The sequence below is a fragment of the Thalassophryne amazonica genome, chromosome 17 (assembly GCF_902500255.1).
Source record: "Thalassophryne amazonica chromosome 17, fThaAma1.1, whole genome shotgun sequence".
Lineage (NCBI taxonomy): Eukaryota > Metazoa > Chordata > Actinopteri > Batrachoidiformes > Batrachoididae > Thalassophryne > Thalassophryne amazonica.
Genome location: NC_047119.1, coordinates 51938828 through 51957015, shown reverse-complemented (window position 1 = coordinate 51957015; position 18188 = coordinate 51938828). Strand labels below are relative to the sequence as shown.

General features: G+C 44.2%; 1 protein-coding gene across 5 annotated transcripts in view; it reads left to right on the top strand.

Moving 5' to 3' along the window:
* The window catches only part of grin1a (glutamate receptor, ionotropic, N-methyl D-aspartate 1a), a 76637-nt gene that overhangs the window by 49263 nt on the left and 9186 nt on the right, over positions 1 to 18188 (top strand). For all 5 annotated transcript variants that reach the window (XM_034192065.1, XM_034192064.1, XM_034192062.1 and 2 more), the window contains 8 exons: positions 363 to 527; positions 1322 to 1440; positions 1784 to 1896; positions 3124 to 3272; positions 4515 to 4672; positions 5194 to 5355; positions 5666 to 5775; positions 6118 to 6263. In XM_034192065.1, coding sequence (XP_034047956.1) covers positions 363 to 527; positions 1322 to 1440; positions 1784 to 1896; positions 3124 to 3272; positions 4515 to 4672; positions 5194 to 5355; positions 5666 to 5775; positions 6118 to 6263 — 1122 coding nt within the window. The remainder of the gene's footprint in view (positions 1 to 362; positions 528 to 1321; positions 1441 to 1783; positions 1897 to 3123; positions 3273 to 4514; positions 4673 to 5193; positions 5356 to 5665; positions 5776 to 6117; positions 6264 to 18188) is intronic.

Below are 18188 nucleotides of genomic sequence, written 5' to 3'. Positions count from 1 at the left end.
CTGTGATAGACGGGCGCTGTCCACAGTGAACCCCTGTCTCGCCCAATGACAGCTGGGTTAGGCTCCACCTCCCCTGTGACCCTTAAATGAAATAAGCAAGTATAGAAACATAATATATGTACACTTCACAAAATTTACTGTATGTGTGAAAACAATATGCTCAGTTTTTGGCACACGGGTTTATGTTCATCACAAAACACAAATATCATGCCTTCAATGTATCTATCTTTACTCCGAAGCGTTTATGTTCATCACAAAATACAAATATCATGCCTTCAATGTATCTATCTTTACTCCGAAGCCGAGGAATGTTCCTTTGTCTGTACAACAGAAGCTTCATTGCTGATTGTTGCTGATTTTAGGTGAATAACAGCAACAAGAAAGAGTGGAACGGCATGATGGGAGAACTGTTGGGTGGCCTGGCTGACATGATCGTCGCCCCTCTGACTATAAACAACGAACGAGCCCAGTACATCGAGTTCTCCAAACCGTTCAAGTACCAAGGCCTAACTATCCTTGTTAAAAAAGTAAGTAAGAGTCCACCTTCAAAGTCTGCTTTGAAGAACAATGTGGAAGCGGAAAGTGAGAATTTGCTAATGTCTTGGAAATGTTTTAAGTCTGCTTTGAAGAACAATGTGGAAGCGGAAAGTGAGAAATTGCTAATGTCTTGGAAATGTTTTAAGTGTTGCTGAGAAAACAATCTGTTTGTAGCACAAAGTCACATTCTCAATCAACCTGCTGAAAACTACATATCCGTCAACTACATGGCTTTCCTAAAAACCTTATAACTGTTAGAATGGCCTAAGCAGTGGGTCACCCCTCTAAGTCTGGTCTGCTTGAGGTTTCTTCCTAAATATCATCAGAGGGAGTTTTTCCTTACCACTGTCCCCTTTGTGCTTGCTCTAGGGGTTGCTAAGGTTAGACCTTACTTGTGTGAAGCACCTTGTTATGATTTTGGCACTATATAAATTAAATTAATTAAATTGAAAGTCTATTTGGAGAAATATTTTCACCATAAAAAAGGCAAGCTCACTTTTTTCAACCTTAAAACGATGCCAGTAATCAAGCCTTGGAGTAGTGAAATGACAACCATATTGTGCGATAAGAGACACAATCAGTGCTGTCAATCATGTAAAAGGTGGTTACATAATTGACAGCAGTTGATGGTTAATGATATGACTCCTTACAGAAAAAATCCACAAATACCAACATTAATTAGCCAGTTATTGATTTCCAACAGTGTTTTCATCTTGATACCTCTTTAAGTGACTTTATAAGATGCAAATGTCAGTCAATAACTGTCTGCGGTCTGTGTTTTCAGGAAATCCCTCGCAGTACATTGGACTCGTTCATGCAGCCATTCCAAAGCACGCTGTGGCTGTTGGTGGGTCTTTCGGTGCATGTGGTGGCGGTGATGCTTTATCTACTAGACCGGTTCAGGTACAAGGGAGATCTGTGTGTGAGCCCATGTCAATGTTTATTCACAGTCAGTCTGTGTGTGTGAGAGAGAGAGAGAAAGTATGTGCATTCCCAACCGCTGCAGATCTTCCCTCAGTGTGGACGAGAAAGGAGACCGAGGTGAAGATCGACTCCAACCATCCCACCGCTCTGTCCCTGTGTTGCTGTCCTTGTCTCTTTTCTTTACATGGACTTTGTCTCCCTCTGGCTTTGCTTGTTCATATCAATTCCCTTCCCTGCCTGGAGCTGCCAGGGTTTTCCCCTCTACAGATCTGTGGCTAGTTCTCATTTTGTCTCCTGCAACCCTCCCGATATCTTCTTCTAGCCCCTTTGGGAGATTTAAAGTAAACAGTGAGGAAGAAGAAGAAGATGCCCTCACCTTATCTTCTGCTATGTGGTTCTCCTGGGGAGTGCTGCTGAACTCTGGCATAGGAGAAGGTATGAAAGCCAGGTTCTGTCATGGTCTGGCTTGTGTGCCCTTGACAAAGGGCATTTACAATTCTGTGATGGTAGCATTAAAACAGAAAAGACTTTAGAGTACCAAGTGCTGTCTACAACACATTTTCCAGGGATGTCCATGAATTTTTCAACAAGACAACACTAACCTGTGTTCTTACACATTTTAAAGGCATGGCTGAAGAGGCAGAGGGTATTGACACAGGACTAGCCTGCCTGCAGTCCTCCTGACTTGTTCCCAATAAAAAATTGTGTGAAGAATTTTGAATTAAAAAAAAATGCAACAATGACCTTGTACTGTTGCACACCTTAAGATGTGGTTGAAGGAAGAATGGGTCAAAATAACACCTAAAATGCTTCACAGCTGGGTGTCCTCGACACCAATGCATCTTTTAAGGAATGGCATCATTACAAAGTGGTAAATGCTTTAGTGTGTCAACTTTTTTGGAATGTGTTGCAGGCCTTAAATGCAGTAAAGGATATAGTATATTAACAAATTAAATGAGGTTGACCACACAAAACATGAAATGTCACGCGTCAGATGACGTGCAGCAAAAATCATGTGATCAGCGATGAGCCCATGTCAAGCGTGAAATGGCAATGCAGAGCAGAATAGCTGACTCGTTGAATTCTCGACTCCTCTGTGCAACTCCTGTTTGCAATAAAACTTCTTAACACATTTCTTGGAGGGTCCTTGATTACCACTGGAATGACTTTATGTCAATCAGTTGGTTACTTGGGGAGCCTCGGTGCATTGTGAAGGAACATAAGGTACAACGTTTTGGCCATGTAGCATGTTTTTCTGGAGATGAACCAGCATCCAGGTGCCTCAGTATTGAGGACCCCTGCAACTAGACAAGGCCAAGGAGAAGTCCATATTTTACCTGGCTGTGTCAGAGAGATGGTTACTTTTGAGAGGTGGGGATGGACCACTTCTCTGCCTGGGTCGTTGCCATCCACGACCCGTGGTGATTCTGTGGTGTGGTGGGTATGGCGTTGCTCTGCACCAGCAAATTCTCCTAGACCTGACCTATATGTTAATATAGGGCCAGAAATATGATCCTAACCAGGATTAAATCACTTCTTCCCATCCATACGCCCAATGTAAAGGCAATGTTTGATCAAAATCAGGTGATAATATTTTGCATACAGGCAGTTGAGGAAACGTGGTGAACTGATGGGATTAAAGCTGAATTTATTTTTCTGCAGGTGCACCACGCAGTTTCTCAGCCAGAATTCTGGGTATGGTGTGGGCTGGCTTTGCCATGATCATTGTGGCTTCTTATACTGCCAACCTGGCTGCTTTCCTTGTGTTGGACCGGCCTGAGGAACGTATCACCGGCATCAACGACCCAAGGGTGTGTACACGATGATGCAACCACAATATATATACTCAACAAAAATATAAACGCAACACTTTTGGTTTTGCTCCCATTTTGTATGAGATGAACTCAAAGATCTAAAACTTTTTCCACATACACAATATCACCATTTCCCTCAAATATTGTTCATAAACCAGTCGAAATCTGTGATAGTGAGCACTTCTCCTTTGCTGAGATAATCCATCCCACCTCACAGGTGTGCCATATCAAGATGCTGATTAGACACCATGATTAGTGCACAGGTGTGCCTTAGACTGCCCACAATAAAAGGCCACTCTGAAAGGTGCAGTTTTGTTTTATTGGGGGGGGATACCAGTCAGTATCTGGTGTGACCACCATTTGCCTCATGCAGTGTAACACATCTCCTTTACATCATCCGTGAAGAGAACACCTCTCCAACGTGCCAAATGCCAGCGAATGTGAGCATTTGCCCACTCAAGTCGGTTACGACGACGAACTGGAGTCAGGTCGAGACCCCGATGAGGACGACGAGCATGCAGATGAGCTTCCCTGAGACAGTTTCTGACAGTTTGTGCAGAAATTCTTTGGTTATGCAAACCGATTGTTCCAGCAGCTGTCCGAGTGGCTGGTCTCAGACGATCTTGGAGGTGAACATGCTGGATGTGGAGGTCCTGGGCTGGTGTGGTTACATGTGGTCTGTGGTTGTGAGGCTGGTTGGATGTACTGCCAAATTCTCTGAAACGCCTTTGGAGACGGCTTATGGTAGAGAAATGAACATTCAATACACGAGCAACAGCTCTGGTTGACATTCCTGCTGTCAGCATGCCAATTGCACGCTCCCTCAAATCTTGCGACATCTGTGGCATTGTGCTGTGTGATAAAACTGCACCTTTCAGAGTGGCCTTTTATTGTGGGCAGTCTAAGGCACACCTGTGCACTAATCATGGTGTCTAATCAGCATCTTGATATGGCACACCTGTGAGGTGGGATGGATTATCTCAGCAAAGGAGAAGTGCTCACTATCACAGATTTAGACTGGTTTGTGAACAATATTTGAGGGAAATGGTGATATTGTGTATGTGGAAAAAGTTTTAGATCTTTGAGTTCATCTCATACAAAATGGGAGCAAAACCAAAAGTGTTGCATTTATATTTTTGTTGAGTGTATGTTTAATTTATGTAAAAATATTACAGTTTAACACATGTAATCACTGTACTGTGTTTTACCGTAATCCCTTGCTTCTGTCTTTTTATGCAGCTAAGAAATCCGTCAGACAAGTTTATCTACGCCACGGTGAAGCAGAGCTCAGTCGACATCTACTTCCGCCGGCAGGTGGAGCTTAGTACCATGTATCGTCACATGGAGAAGCACAACTATGAGAGTGCTGCCGAGGCCATCCAGGCTGTGCGTGACAAGTGAGTCTCGGCCAGGCCAACCGACCGGAGCCCAAGTCGGACGACTGCTCAAGCTATCTGGCACATAGACCCAGATCAGGGCCAGACAGCTCAACTCATGTTAGGGGACATGAATCTCTGGACCAGCTGGAAGCAACAGGACTTGGTGTTGCATTCCTTCTGGTCCTGGTCCATCGCCCAACCAGCCAAGGCAGACAGGTGCAAGGACAGGAGCAGGTGTGGATGTGCCAACAGCACTGGTGTGAGCCTGAGCTAACGCTGAGTCCAGGAGCACCCTTTTACAGGTGACAACCAGGCCAGCCTTTTTCAGATGGGGGGAATCCAACACGCCTTCGCCCATCTGGCATTGGATTTCAATTGGGCCATAAGCTGAGGTTGACTGGTAAACGCCGAATGACACACACGCCCTGGTGTGCAAGAGAGGGTTGGGAGCCGTAAACGTGTTTGTAAATCATTGTTCTGTCGCACCGTAACCCGCTCCTCCTCCTCCCTTCCTCCCTTCCTGCCTCCCTCCCCCACAGCAAGCTGCATGCTTTCATCTGGGACTCTGCGGTGCTGGAGTTTGAAGCCTCGCAGAAGTGTGACCTGGTGACCACGGGAGAGCTGTTTTTCCGTTCGGGCTTTGGCATTGGCATGCGCAAGGACAGCCCCTGGAAACAGAATGTGTCCCTGGCCATTCTCAGGTCTGTCCCAGCAAAAGCTGCATTACTCGAATGACTTTTGGGGTCTTTTTTTTTTTTTTATTAAACCAATATAATTTCAGAGTCACATTTCGATGACTTACAGCCGTCGCCTTATGTTGCCATCTTTTCTTTGTGTGTCTCCCTTTTCCTGCTCTGTCTCAGTCTAGCTTGTGTGCAGTTGTCGATTCACCTGTCCAGCTTCCTGTGTGTCATTTAAGTAGCAGTTTGGGAGTATACGGCTCAAAGGATCCATCATTGTTTTGTATATTGACGTTATCACCTCTCTTCTCCTACCCTCAACCCCCTGCAGTTCTCATGAGAATGGCTTCATGGAGGACCTAGATAAAACCTGGGTGAGATACCAGGAGTGTGACTCAAGGAGCAATGCCCCAGCCACACTCACCTTTGAGAACATGGCAGGTATGGTCCTTATGGTGTTGCGAAATCGTAAAAAGTGATTGGACAAAAACTGCAGTGGTAAGGTACTCTAGCCCGTTTTTGTCCAATACCTTTACCAGTCCTTGTTTTAATGTCACATGGGTTCTCTGTGGAAGTGTGCAGTAGAATATCTAGTCCTGTGGGTTTGTGTAGTTGTTCTATTGTGTGGTTTTCAGTTGCTGCCGTCAGTAGGAGCTGATTGAAACAGGTTGGGCTACCGCTGGGCATGACAGGCAAACCATGCACTCATGCTCAGAGGCAATGTTGTAGGCCAGCGACTCACAGCACTGTACTGTTTTTGTCCGTGTGTGATGTCTCCCACAGGAGTCTTCATGCTGGTGGCTGGAGGTATAGCAGCAGGGATCTTCCTCATCTTCATCGAAATCGCCTACAAGCGCCATAAAGACGCCCGCAGGAAGCAGATGCAGCTGGCCTTTGCGGCCGTCAATGTTTGGAGGAAGAACCTTCAGGTAGGGATGATCCCCTCTGCCAGCTCACACCCAGAAGCTAGACTGTTAGAGCGCTAGGTGGTTTGATTTCTGTCCCTCAGCCTCCGTGTTGTCGAGGAGCTCAAAGGTCAACGGATTACGAGCCGTGATCTCAGATGCCTTCTCTTAATGGCATTCAGTACTCCTTGAGGTCAATAGCGTACATGTGTTTGTGTTTATCTGCAGGAGACTCGGGAGACTTCAGGAGGTCAAGAAGTAGCCGGAACCCCCTTGTTAGTATGTAACAAATTAGCAGAGCCAGGTTCAAGTCCCCTGGCACCACTTGCCATTACGCAACAAGTAGATTATTAGCCTTTGACCCCAACATAATGGGCATCCAAAATAAGACTTCCATGGCATGGACAAGTAGGTTCATGGTGGAGCTTACATGTTTCATAAGGTCAGATGATGCGGTCATCTGAAGCCAACAAAAACAAATTACAATAATGATGACAATCATGATGAATGACCTTTGCCTGCATAATGTCATCAGTGATTCCTTTCGGGCAAGCAGCCGGGGCTCAAACGGAACATAAAGATTAAAATGAAATCATAAAGCAGCGACTCGCGCCGCATAACAAGGTCACAAAGTGCAACCATGCAATTTTTCTTGTTCTAGTTTTTTTATTTAAGAGTAACACTAACACTATTTAGCATGTTGGGGTTTCGTGCAGCGTAACTGTCTAAGTAAATGTCAGTTCACTCACATTACACAACTTGTTCTGCGTGTTGATTTGGCACAAGTTTTACACTGGATGTCCTTCCTGATGCAACTCCACATTACATGGAGAAATGGGCAGGGGTGGGATTTGAACCAGGAACCTTCCGCACTGGAAACCAAGCGCACTAACCACTTGGAAATGATGCTGTAATATACAGTGTTTTAAAAAAAAACCTAAGTTCATGCTTTTTTGTTTTGTTTTGTTTTGTTTAAAGCTATATAAAATCTTGTTACTGAATTTATACATCTAATGTAAAATAACAGGAAAAACTCACGACAGTGATAGTTTTTCCTGTTATTTTATGGTATATTTCTGGTACTCCAGCTATGGGATTATTACTGATTTTACTTTTTTTCAGTGGATTGTTCTTTGTGCATTCATTATGACTATTTCATGTTTAGTTACCAGAAAAATGCTGAAATATAAATATAAAATAATATATGGAGGGAAAAATATAAACATTTTTTCCCTCCACTTCATCATACTGTTATATCACTGTATTTTGCTATTTCATTTTATGTTTCATTTAATTACATTTATTTGTTAAGGTGCAAATTAAGGATCAGTTTTGCAGGTGAAATGTAACTATGTGTCATCAGCACTTATAACCTTGAGTTTGACCTTTCAGTGTCACCCAAGACCAAAAGAAAGATGATGAATGACTTAATATTAGTGTTTAATAGCAACCATGGGTGTTTCTTAAATCAAATCCCTTTGTCTTTGTCTGACCTTCACTCACTAAACTATTTGATGCACAGAGGACCAAAAATAATACCCCATTTGTGCAGTGGTGTGCAGCTGTAAAAAAAAAAAAAGTAGAAAACTAGCATTTAGTGCAACAGAACTACTTGTTCGAAATGTAATCCTTGAGTTTGTAGGATTTGGCTGAGATGTCCTGAAGAGAATAGCAGAGGCTCCATAACATATCCTTGTGGTACACCATATTTCCGCTATGTAAAATTTACACAAAGCGTTGGCATGTTGCTGCTGAATTCTTTTAATCCAGTATGTCACAAATTTGAGGGGCACAAACAAAATTCCATCAGTCTTCCTGTTCCCGCGCTGGTGGCATTTGAGCACATAAATACCTAAAGTGTCTGCTTGACTGGCAGTAAGTGATGAAATGTGTTTTGTGTAATGTGGGAGAACTGACCTTTTAAGATGCAACTGAGCAATGATTCGCTACGCTCAGCTGAGCATAATTTGCCCCCAAACGCCAATGCTAGCAGCACCTCCTCCCACAGTCTCCTCTCATTTACCGTATGAATTCACTCTCCAATTGAACAGCCGGGAGTAACGCGGGTTCTACGTGAGATGGTGAATAACACTGTGTGTCTGTGATGCGGCGCTGTGGAGCCAGCGTCATTGTAAAGCCTGAAACAAAGCTCAGTGTTTGGCCCTGCTGAATAGACACAGCAGGGCTGGAGGAAGGTACAGTATACAAAAAAAAAATGTCTGCGAGCAAATCAGTGTCCTCTGAGAGTGTTTGCCATCGACCTGACTACTGTATGTCACTGTCATGAGTGTCCTCGTATGGGTGTACGTTCTCCAGGCGCACACAGCAGGCGAATGCATGCCGGGGCGGGAGGCTCACTGAGAAAGGAGAGGGACATGTTAAACTGCTCACAGACAGGCGTGTTTTTAGATCAGACGGCAGAGATGTTGATTTTTCAGCACGGCTGAACAAAAATGACTCACGCACACTCATCAACCTTCTCTGTGAGGCCTGGAGCCAAAATAACAATCTCCACGGCTCTGAATCCAACTGCTGTAATGCGGTCTGATGCAAGAACTGTAGATGCAGCCCAATTAGTGGACCTGATCCAGTCTGTTCCTGTTTGAGTGAATATTCACATCCACTCTGATTGGATTACTCACATCTTCCAATTTAACAACAAAACAATCCGACCTGATTTTAAATCTAAGATTACAGTTTATGTGGCCTCCTCCTTCCTTAGTGCAGCAATCATTGAAAACTGCAGTTGCATTGTTGGCATCATTTGGACTCTGCTTGTACATGTGATTGTATGCAAATATGTGCTTACACTGCATCAGGGTGGTGTATTATGGAAAGCACTGTGCAGTATTGCCGACCCATAAAAGTTTTCAGCAAAAGGTAGTGAGTCAGAAAACGTGCACTTCGGAATAACATAAATCTGTTCTTGTTCCCTCGTGTGTGTGCAAGCTGCCACATTCTTTTGGCACTTTTACAAGAGAAATTCGTGAAATAACACCCCACCCAGACAATGCTTTGCAATGGTGCATGCATTATGAGCATTGCATGCTCAGGGTTGTGCAGCGTTTCAGAGCTGTAAGTGCAGCGATGTAGTGGAGACAAACAGTTCAGGAAATCATTTATCTGCCCTCTGAAGCTGATTCAAATATTTAGTCTCGACACTGAGCTAAAGTCACAGCATTCAATAGCATTTGAACAAATTTGCAGGCACAAGATGACCAAATGAGAAAATTTAACGTGCAGTTGATCTGTTGAAGTTAAGAAAACAAACTCAAATTAAACTGATCATACAACCCCTGGCAAAAATTATGGAATCACCGGCCTCGGAGGATGTTCATTCAGTTGTTTAATTTTGTAGAAAAAAAGCAGATCACAGACATGACACAATACTAAAGTCATTTCAAATGGCAACTTTCTGGCTTTAAGAAACACTATAAGAAATCAGGAAAAAAAAAATTGTGGCAGTCAGTAACGGTTACTTTTTTAGACCAAGCAGAGGGAAAAAATATGGAATCACTCAATTCTGAGGAAAAATTTATGGAATCATGAAAAACAAAAGAACACTCCAACACATCACTAGTATTTTGTTGCACCACCTCTGGCTTTTAAAACAGCTTGCAGTCTCTGAGGCATGGACTTAATGAGTGACAAACAGTACTCTTCATCAATCTGGCTCCAACTTTCTCTGATTGCTGTTGCCAGATCAGCTTTGCAGGTTGGAGCCTTGTCATGGACCGTTTTCTTCAACTTCCACCAAAGGTTCTCAATTGGATTAAGATCCGGACTATTTGCAGGCCATGACATTGACCCTATGTGTCTTTTTGCAAGGAATGTTTTCACAGTTTTTGCTCTATGGCAAGATGCATTATCATCTTGAAAAATTATTTCATCATCCCCAAACATCCTTTCAATTGATGGGATAAGAAAAGTGTCCAAAATATCAACATAAACTTGTGCATTTGTTGTTGTTGGCAGTTTCCTCGCTTGCGAGGATAGTGGGAAGGCCTTTTTTTTTTTTTTTTTTTTTTTTTTTTTTTTTAGTTTATTTTCTACAAGCCGTCTGGTGGCTGAAAAGTCCGATGCAGGATGCACAAGACCTGTTACACTTGGGCAAATGAACACTTGTGTAGGCTGGGCTTGTGCTGCTGCCCGCTCTTTCTGTCTTTGAAGCTTCTGGCGTGAGGCCTCACTTCTTTCTGCCTCAAACTTCAGGCTGGCGGATTTGATGCTGGAACGCCAGCTGAGTCTATCTGTAGCTAGATGCTGCCATGACTGATGCTGAATGCCTGCAAGGGAGAGCTGTTTCTTCAGCTGGTCCTTATAGCGCTTTTTGGGGGCCCCTTGGTTTCGTCTCCCTTCCTTGAGCTCGCCAAAGAGAATTAATTTCGGCATGCGTGTATTCCAGTAATCTGATCTGCTGGCGATACAGAACCCAGGTTTCAGCTCCATACAGGAGGGACCACAATGGCTCTGTAGACCTGCACTTTTGTGGAAAGGCGCAGTGCATGATTCTGCCAGACTTTCTTTGAGAGTCGACCAAAAGAACTGCTGGCCTTGACAAGGCGACTGTCTAGGTCCTTGGCAACAGATGCGTTGTTTGAGATAACACTACCGAGATACGTGAAGTGCTCTACTGCATTCAGGCTGGTACCCTCGATGTTGATTTGGGGTGGGGTATATGCTGTATGGGGGACCGGTTGATATAGCACTTCTGTCTTTCTCAGGCTGATGGTGAGGCCGAAGGCTCTTGCTGCTTCAGCAAAACAGTTGACAATGTACTGCAAGGCTTGCTCTGTATGGGCGACGAGGGTGCAGTCATCTGCGAAGAGCAGCTCCATGATTAGCTGTTCTGTGATCTTAGTGTGGGACAGAAGGCGCCACAAGTTAAACAGACTTCCATCGGTTCTGAAGCGGATATAGATGCCGCCTGTCAAGTCTTCTTTGGCCTCACGAAGCATCATGCTGAAGAAGATGGAGAACAGAGTGGGCGCGAGGATGCAACCTTGTTTGACACCATTTGAGATGGGAAAGCTGCCGGACAGAGTCCCGTTGTACTTCACTTGTCCCATCTGGCCTTCATGCAGCTGGCAGATGATGGTGAGGAGCTTTGGAGGGCAGCCAAGGCGTGCAAGAATCTTCCACAAACCCTCATGACTGACCGTGTCAAAAGCCTTGGTTAGGTCTATGAAGGCTGCATAAAGGGCCATGTTCTGTTCTCTGCACTTCTCCTGGATCTGTCTCAGGATGAAGATCATGTCGGTGGTTCCCCTGTTGGCACGAAATCCGCACTGACTCTTGGGAGTATTTTCATGCGCTATGGTAGGGGTAAGCCTGTTGAGCAGCACTCGAGCCAAAATCTTACCTGCTATTGAGAGGAGAGTGATGCCCCGGTAATTAGAACAGTTGGACTTGTTGCCCTTGTTCTTGTACAGGGAGACAATGACCGCATCCCGAAGGTCATGTGGAACCATTTCCTTTCCCCAGCAACTGGAGAAGAGAATCTGAAGCTTGTCGAGGACTGCCTCACCTCCATTTTGGTACACCTCTGCTGGGATGCCATCTGTGCTAGGAGACTTCCCTGGATTCAGCTGCGTGGTGGCCTTTCGGATCTCTTCAAGTGTTGGGGGGTCATCAAGTTCCCATTTCACCTCCACCTGGGGAATCTTCTCGATTGATGACTCTTGCACAGTGCACTTGTTACTGAAGAGGCTTTCAAAGTGTTCTGACCAACGCTGCATAATGGTTTCCTTGTCCGTCAGAAGGGTGGAGCCATCTGAGGAGCGCAGGGGTGCTTGCACTTGATGTGCTGGCCCATGGATGGTCTTAAGGGCTTCATAAAAGGAGCGCATGTCTCCGGCATCGGCACGTTGTTGTGTCTTCGCCGCAAAAGCTAGCCACCAGTCGTTCTGCAGTATGCGGAGCTTGCTTTGCAGTGTGGAGCAGGCATTTCTGTAAGCTGTCTTGGCAGAGTGGTCATCAGGTTTAGCTAAAAGTCTTGTGGCATGCACATTTCTTTTCTAGTAGTTCCTGTGCATAAACTTGTGCATTTATTGATGATGTAATGACAGCCATCTCCCCAGTGCCTTTACCTGACATGCAGCCCCATATCATCAATGACTGTGGAAATTTACATGTTCTCTTCAGGCAGTCATCTTTATAAATCTCATTGGAATGGCACCAAACAAAGGTTCCAGCATCATCACCTTGCCCAATGCAGATTCGAGATTCATCAATGAATATGACTTTCATCCAGTCATCCACAGTCCACGACTGCTTTTCCTTAGCCCACTGTAACCTTGTTTTTTTCTGTTTGGGTGTTAATGATGGCTTTCGTTTAGCTTTTCTGTGTGTAAATCCCATTTCCTTTAGGCGGTTTCTTACAGTTCGGTCACAGACGTTGACTCCCGTTTCCTCCCATTCGTTCCTCATTTGTTTTGTTGTGCATTTTCGATTTTTGAGACATATTGCTTTAGGTTTTCTGTCTTGGCGCTTTGATGTCTTCCTTGGTCTACCAGTATGTTTGCCTTTAACAACCTTCCCATGTTGTTTGTATTTGGTCCAGAGTTTAGACACAGCTGACTGTGAACAACCAACATCTTTTGCAACATTACGTGATGATTTACCCTCTTTTAAGAGTTTGATAATCCTCTCCTTTGTTTCAATTGACATCTCTCATGTTGGAGCTATGATTCATGTCAGTCCACTTGGTGCAACAGCTCTCCAAGGTGTGATCACTCCTTTTTAGATGCAGACTAACAAGCAGATCTGATTTGATGCAGGTGTTAGTTTTGGGGATGAAAATTTACAGGGTGATTCCATAATTTATTCCTCAGAATTGAATGAGTCCATATTTTTTTTCCCTCTGCTTGGTCTAAAAAAGTAACCGTTACTGACTGCCACAATTATTTTTCCTGATTTCTTATAGTGTTTCTTAAAGCCAGAAAGTTGCCATTTGAAATGACCTTAGTTTTGTGTCATGTCTGTGATCTGCTTTTTTTCTACAAAATTAAACAACTGAATGAACATCCTCCGAGGCCGGTGATTCCATAATTATTGCCAGGGGTTGTATTAGATATAAAAACTAGACATCTTCCTACAAGAAAAGAAGAGTTACTAAACACCACCAGCAATATTCTTTGGGATGGTCCCATTTTTGCTCAGGGTTACCACTGCAGAGACTGCATGGATCCGCGTGTTGGTTTGTCACTTTTTATGCCGCATGTCCTTCCTGATACAGTTCCAGTTTTACATGGTGATTGCAGTACGGGGGGCTTTGAACTGACCCCTGTGCCCTCGTAACAGTAACAACCATCCTCAAGTCCTACACAGGTCTTGAGATCTATTGGTGCTGGTGCTTATCTCCCAATACCGTAGTGTGAAGCAGATGAGAATCCACAACATCCCCTGGACGGGACACCAGTCCATTACAGGTACCAATTTACTTCTGGGTGGACTGGGACGAGTTCTTTTCTGCTGCTTATCTGGATCCGGGTTGCGGTGGCAGCAGACCAAACAGCTCATCCCACATGTCCCTATCCTCGTGCAAGTCCTGTAACTCTTCTCAGGGGATCCCAGATGTTCCCAAGCAAGCTGGGAAATATAATCCCTCCAGTGTGTCCTGGGTCTTTCCTGGGGCCTCCTCCCAGTTGGATATACCTTGAAGACGTCCCCAGAGAGACAACCAGGGGGCATCCTCACCAGGTGCCCAAACCATCTCAGCTGACTTCTTTTGTGGCAAAGAAGCAGCAGCACTACTCAGAGTCCCTCCCAGATAATCAAGCTTCTCATCCTGTCCAGGATTGTAAGCCCAGATACCCGACGAAGGGAATCTCATTTCCACCTTGTTCTTTCAGTCATTACCCAAAGTTCATGACCATAGGTGAGGATAGGAGCATAAATTGAGTGGTAAATTGAGAGCTTCACCTTCCGGCTCAGCTCCTTCGAAACCATGACGGTCTGGTACAGTTTCTGTTAAACATCAGACCCCCCCCCCCAGTATGTCTGCCAATCTCCTGCTCCAATTTACCCCCACTTGTGAACAAGATCTGGAGATACTTAATCTCCAGTTGGGGCAGTAACTCTCCCCTGATCCAGAGGGGACAATCCATCATTTTCCAACTGAGGACCACAGTCTCAGATTTGGAGGTGCTGATTCTCATCCCAGTTGCTTCACACTCTGCTTCAAACATGCTCAGTGCACAACGGAGGTCACTGTCTGATGAAGCCAACAGAACCACATCATCCACAAATAGCAGAAATGCAATGCTGGTCAATATATTGATTGTCCAAGCCCTATCCCACAGAGCCACCTGTTCTGCTCTGACCTGCTTGCTGGGAAGCAAGAGCACGACCACGGTGCCACCATGCCCTAATAACAGCAGTAATATTAGCAGGTCAAGTTAGGTCTGAGAACATGCACTGGTGCTGTATGCCACCACATCCACCACTATGGAACCAACCTAGGAAATGACTGGCAATCATTCAGGGAGACCTCTGGTCCATCCGCACCTCCCAACGTTACCATGTATCTGCTGTAGCCAGATGATGTGCCTGTGTCGTGTTGGCCTTTTCCAGTTGCTGGCACTGAGGCACCTACACACTGGCTCATGCTCATGGAAGTGTGCCACGACAGTGGTGCCAACCAATATATCATTGTGCCTCTGCTATATACACAACATAAACATGAGATAAGTAACAAAGTCTTTATATTTTTATATTATTGTAGCATTTCTTTCAAGGTTCTTACAAAATGACATAAACTAACTTCATAAATGTATTTTACTATATATGCATTTTATGTGGTAATACTAGAATGGCACTCATTAGTTTTTAAATAATTCCATAACCCCAACAGTATAACTGATTATCTGCTGGTTCTGACCGTTTTGACCACTTCATCGCCAAGAAGCAACACATCTTAGATTTGGCATTCCCAGTCAAAACAGATGTTACTCAGAAGTGCACCACCTGAAACGAGACTGAACCTGGTGTCAGTTTGGCTTGGAAGCAAAGCTGATACTAATGGCGTCGAATGACGATGCGCCGCGGCAGCTCGCTTCTGTTTCTAGACGAGCAACACGCGGCTGCTGTACACTGCGCTTCGAATGATGGTCCAGCATGCCCTGCATGGCCGGGACTGTGCACACGCAGCGCCTCATCAGGGCTCAGAGTGGCCACACTGCACCGCCGCGATCTCAGGCATGTAACAAATGGGAGGAAAGTAAACTTGCCATTGATTTTTAGCTGAACCAAGTTAGGAACACTTGTTATCACAGGACAACGTTCACCATTTACTAACATGAGATGTCATCTTCCAACAGGAAAACACTTTATATTATCTTTGGCGCACCCATCACTCATCTGCCAGTTTTATTCCAACCTCCCCCTCCGAGCTCTGCTCACCACCTGATATCACGCCATCAGGAGGCTGAGAGAACAGTGGTGGTTGGCGGGGTCAATACGCCCTAGTCATGTGACCTGATGATAAAGGATGTACTGCGAGGCCAGTGCTGGCCAGGATGGATTTCCCATGCTGTTTGTTTTGTGTTTATTATTGTATGTTTTTGATCCCTCTTATGCATTTTTCCTCCATCCATAAACCTTTTGGCATGTTGAAATTCACACCACACTGCCCAGCCCACCCAAAGGGCTTCCCTCCGTACATCATCCCACTCATCTTCCAATTAAATTTTGCATCCATTCCAGAGATTTAGCTGGGTGCTGTAGTGCCCCTACTGTCCAAATTTTGGAAGTGACAACAGATATTTGTAGAAGACAAACTCAAACTTCTCTTTTCCTTCATTGATTTTTTTATTACTGTATTTTTTTTTTTTTTTTTTTTTTTTTACTAGTTTGGGAGGTCCTGCAATTTATACTCTGATGTGACTTATATTCAGAAAATTCATACATTCGTTATTCATATTTAGGGAAAACAGAGCAGCTATTCACCCAACCGTTGGTTCAATAAAGTAAATACGCGAGCATATACACCCAACCACAACCGACCAATGAGCGCGCTTGTAAGTTCACTTCTGGTTTCAACGCTGGAGGGAAAAAAGGGCGGATATTTTCTCACCGGCTGCGGGAGGGTTCACAGCCCGCGGAGGGGCTAAAGCGGTTTTGTTTGGCTCATCACACCCAGGGAACTGTGTCAAACTAATACCATCTTACAGACAACAAGCAGCATTTTATTAAAAAAACTGTTTCATCGTTGTTAACAGGCTTCCATTCAAAATACTTATGAAGTTTGTCTGCTTTCATCCATTGCAGTGTTTTCGCAGTAATTAAAGACGGTACCGTTAAATGTGTCAAACATACGCCGCAGTAGAGCCTTAAAAGTGGTGTAAAAAACGTAGTTTAGATGCACAAAACGTGTCAAATACACGATCACAGTTGGTTGACTATAAGACATTATATTAATTTGCCCAATGGTTGGACGTGTAATGTTCAATGTATGACTTATCTGCCCAATGGCTGGGCTAATAGCCTTTGCCTAGGGAATAATCCTGTTGTGTCTGATGATTTGCGGACATTCATGCTGGATTTTACGGTTGCAAATTGAGTTTTACCAGCGACGCATTAGCCAAGTTTGCACAGTTTATTTTTCTGTAAGTAATTCAGTCGGCGAATCATTGTGAAAGGGTGTGGTCGGCTCGTCAAAGCTCACCCTAGCAACAGCGTCTTCATGCCAAACTGGAAATTCTGTGAGCAGACCCACAGATTTCTCCATCAGCTGCACTGAGTTAAATCCACGGTAAATCCATCAATCAATCCAGTTAAATCTATTAAATCCACACATTTTGGGATCATCGTCGCTGCACTAGTTTCTATCAGTCTCAGATAACAGCGCCATTGTTGACACCTGCACAGCAACACGGTCAGGGGGCGGAGTAACACATCAGATGTGAAATTGTTTTAATATTTTGCCACTGTCCACGCGATATTTTATGGTCTGAAATCTCACACGATTAACCATTCGGATTTGCGGAAATAATGTAATAATAGTTATAATGATTTTGTCAGGAATCAAGAGACAAAACAAAATAAACTCTAATAATAAAAGAATAAATCAATCAATTTTCTATACCCACTTACTCCAATTAAGGGTCACAGGGGCCTGGAGCCTATCCTAACAGTCAGAGGGAGTGAGACAGGGTTCACATTGGACAGGACGCCAGCCTGTTGCAGGGACACATAGAGACAAACAAACACATTCACTGTTATGTTGTCACGGTAAAGCTAAAAATCTCCTTTCATGTGCCTTCTCCAGTTTTACATGGGCTGGTTGCCATTCTCCTTGTTGCAACTCCAATTGTACAAAGTGATTGGACCATGGGTGGACTTTGAACCTTGGACCTTCTTGCTGTGAGGAAAGAATGCTAACCACTGCACCATCATGTCGCCCCAATAAGCACCTAATGTTATAATGTCTATGACAAATAATTAATAAACTGAACATTTCCTTTGAGCACATATTTTTGAAGGAGCTACAGCCCTTAGTTTAGTTTATTTAGCTTATATAGCGCCAAATCACAACAAAGCTGCCTCAAGGCACTTCACACAAGTAAGGTCTAACCTTACTAACCCCTATGATATTGAGGAAGAAATCTCAAGCAGACCAGACTCAGAGGGGTGACCCACAAGATTTTGCAAAGTTTTACAAAACAGAACAGGTCCTTGATGTAGTCTACTCGTGGTTACTGAAGGTAGCAGTACCAGGAAAAACTAAAGCATGAAGTAAATTTTTTGAATTTCAGTACAGCTTTTTAGAAGGCAGTCCAGTGGCAAAGGGCATTCACTACAAATTGCTTTGTTGGCACACTAAGAAGCTCATGTTCAAGGAAGCTATGTGTTAGCTAGCTGTGGTAGCTGGTTTAGTGTGTGAATTTATTAACGTAATCTCAGTTTACAACTTACTAAAAACTACGTCAAACAGTTTATACTCCACGA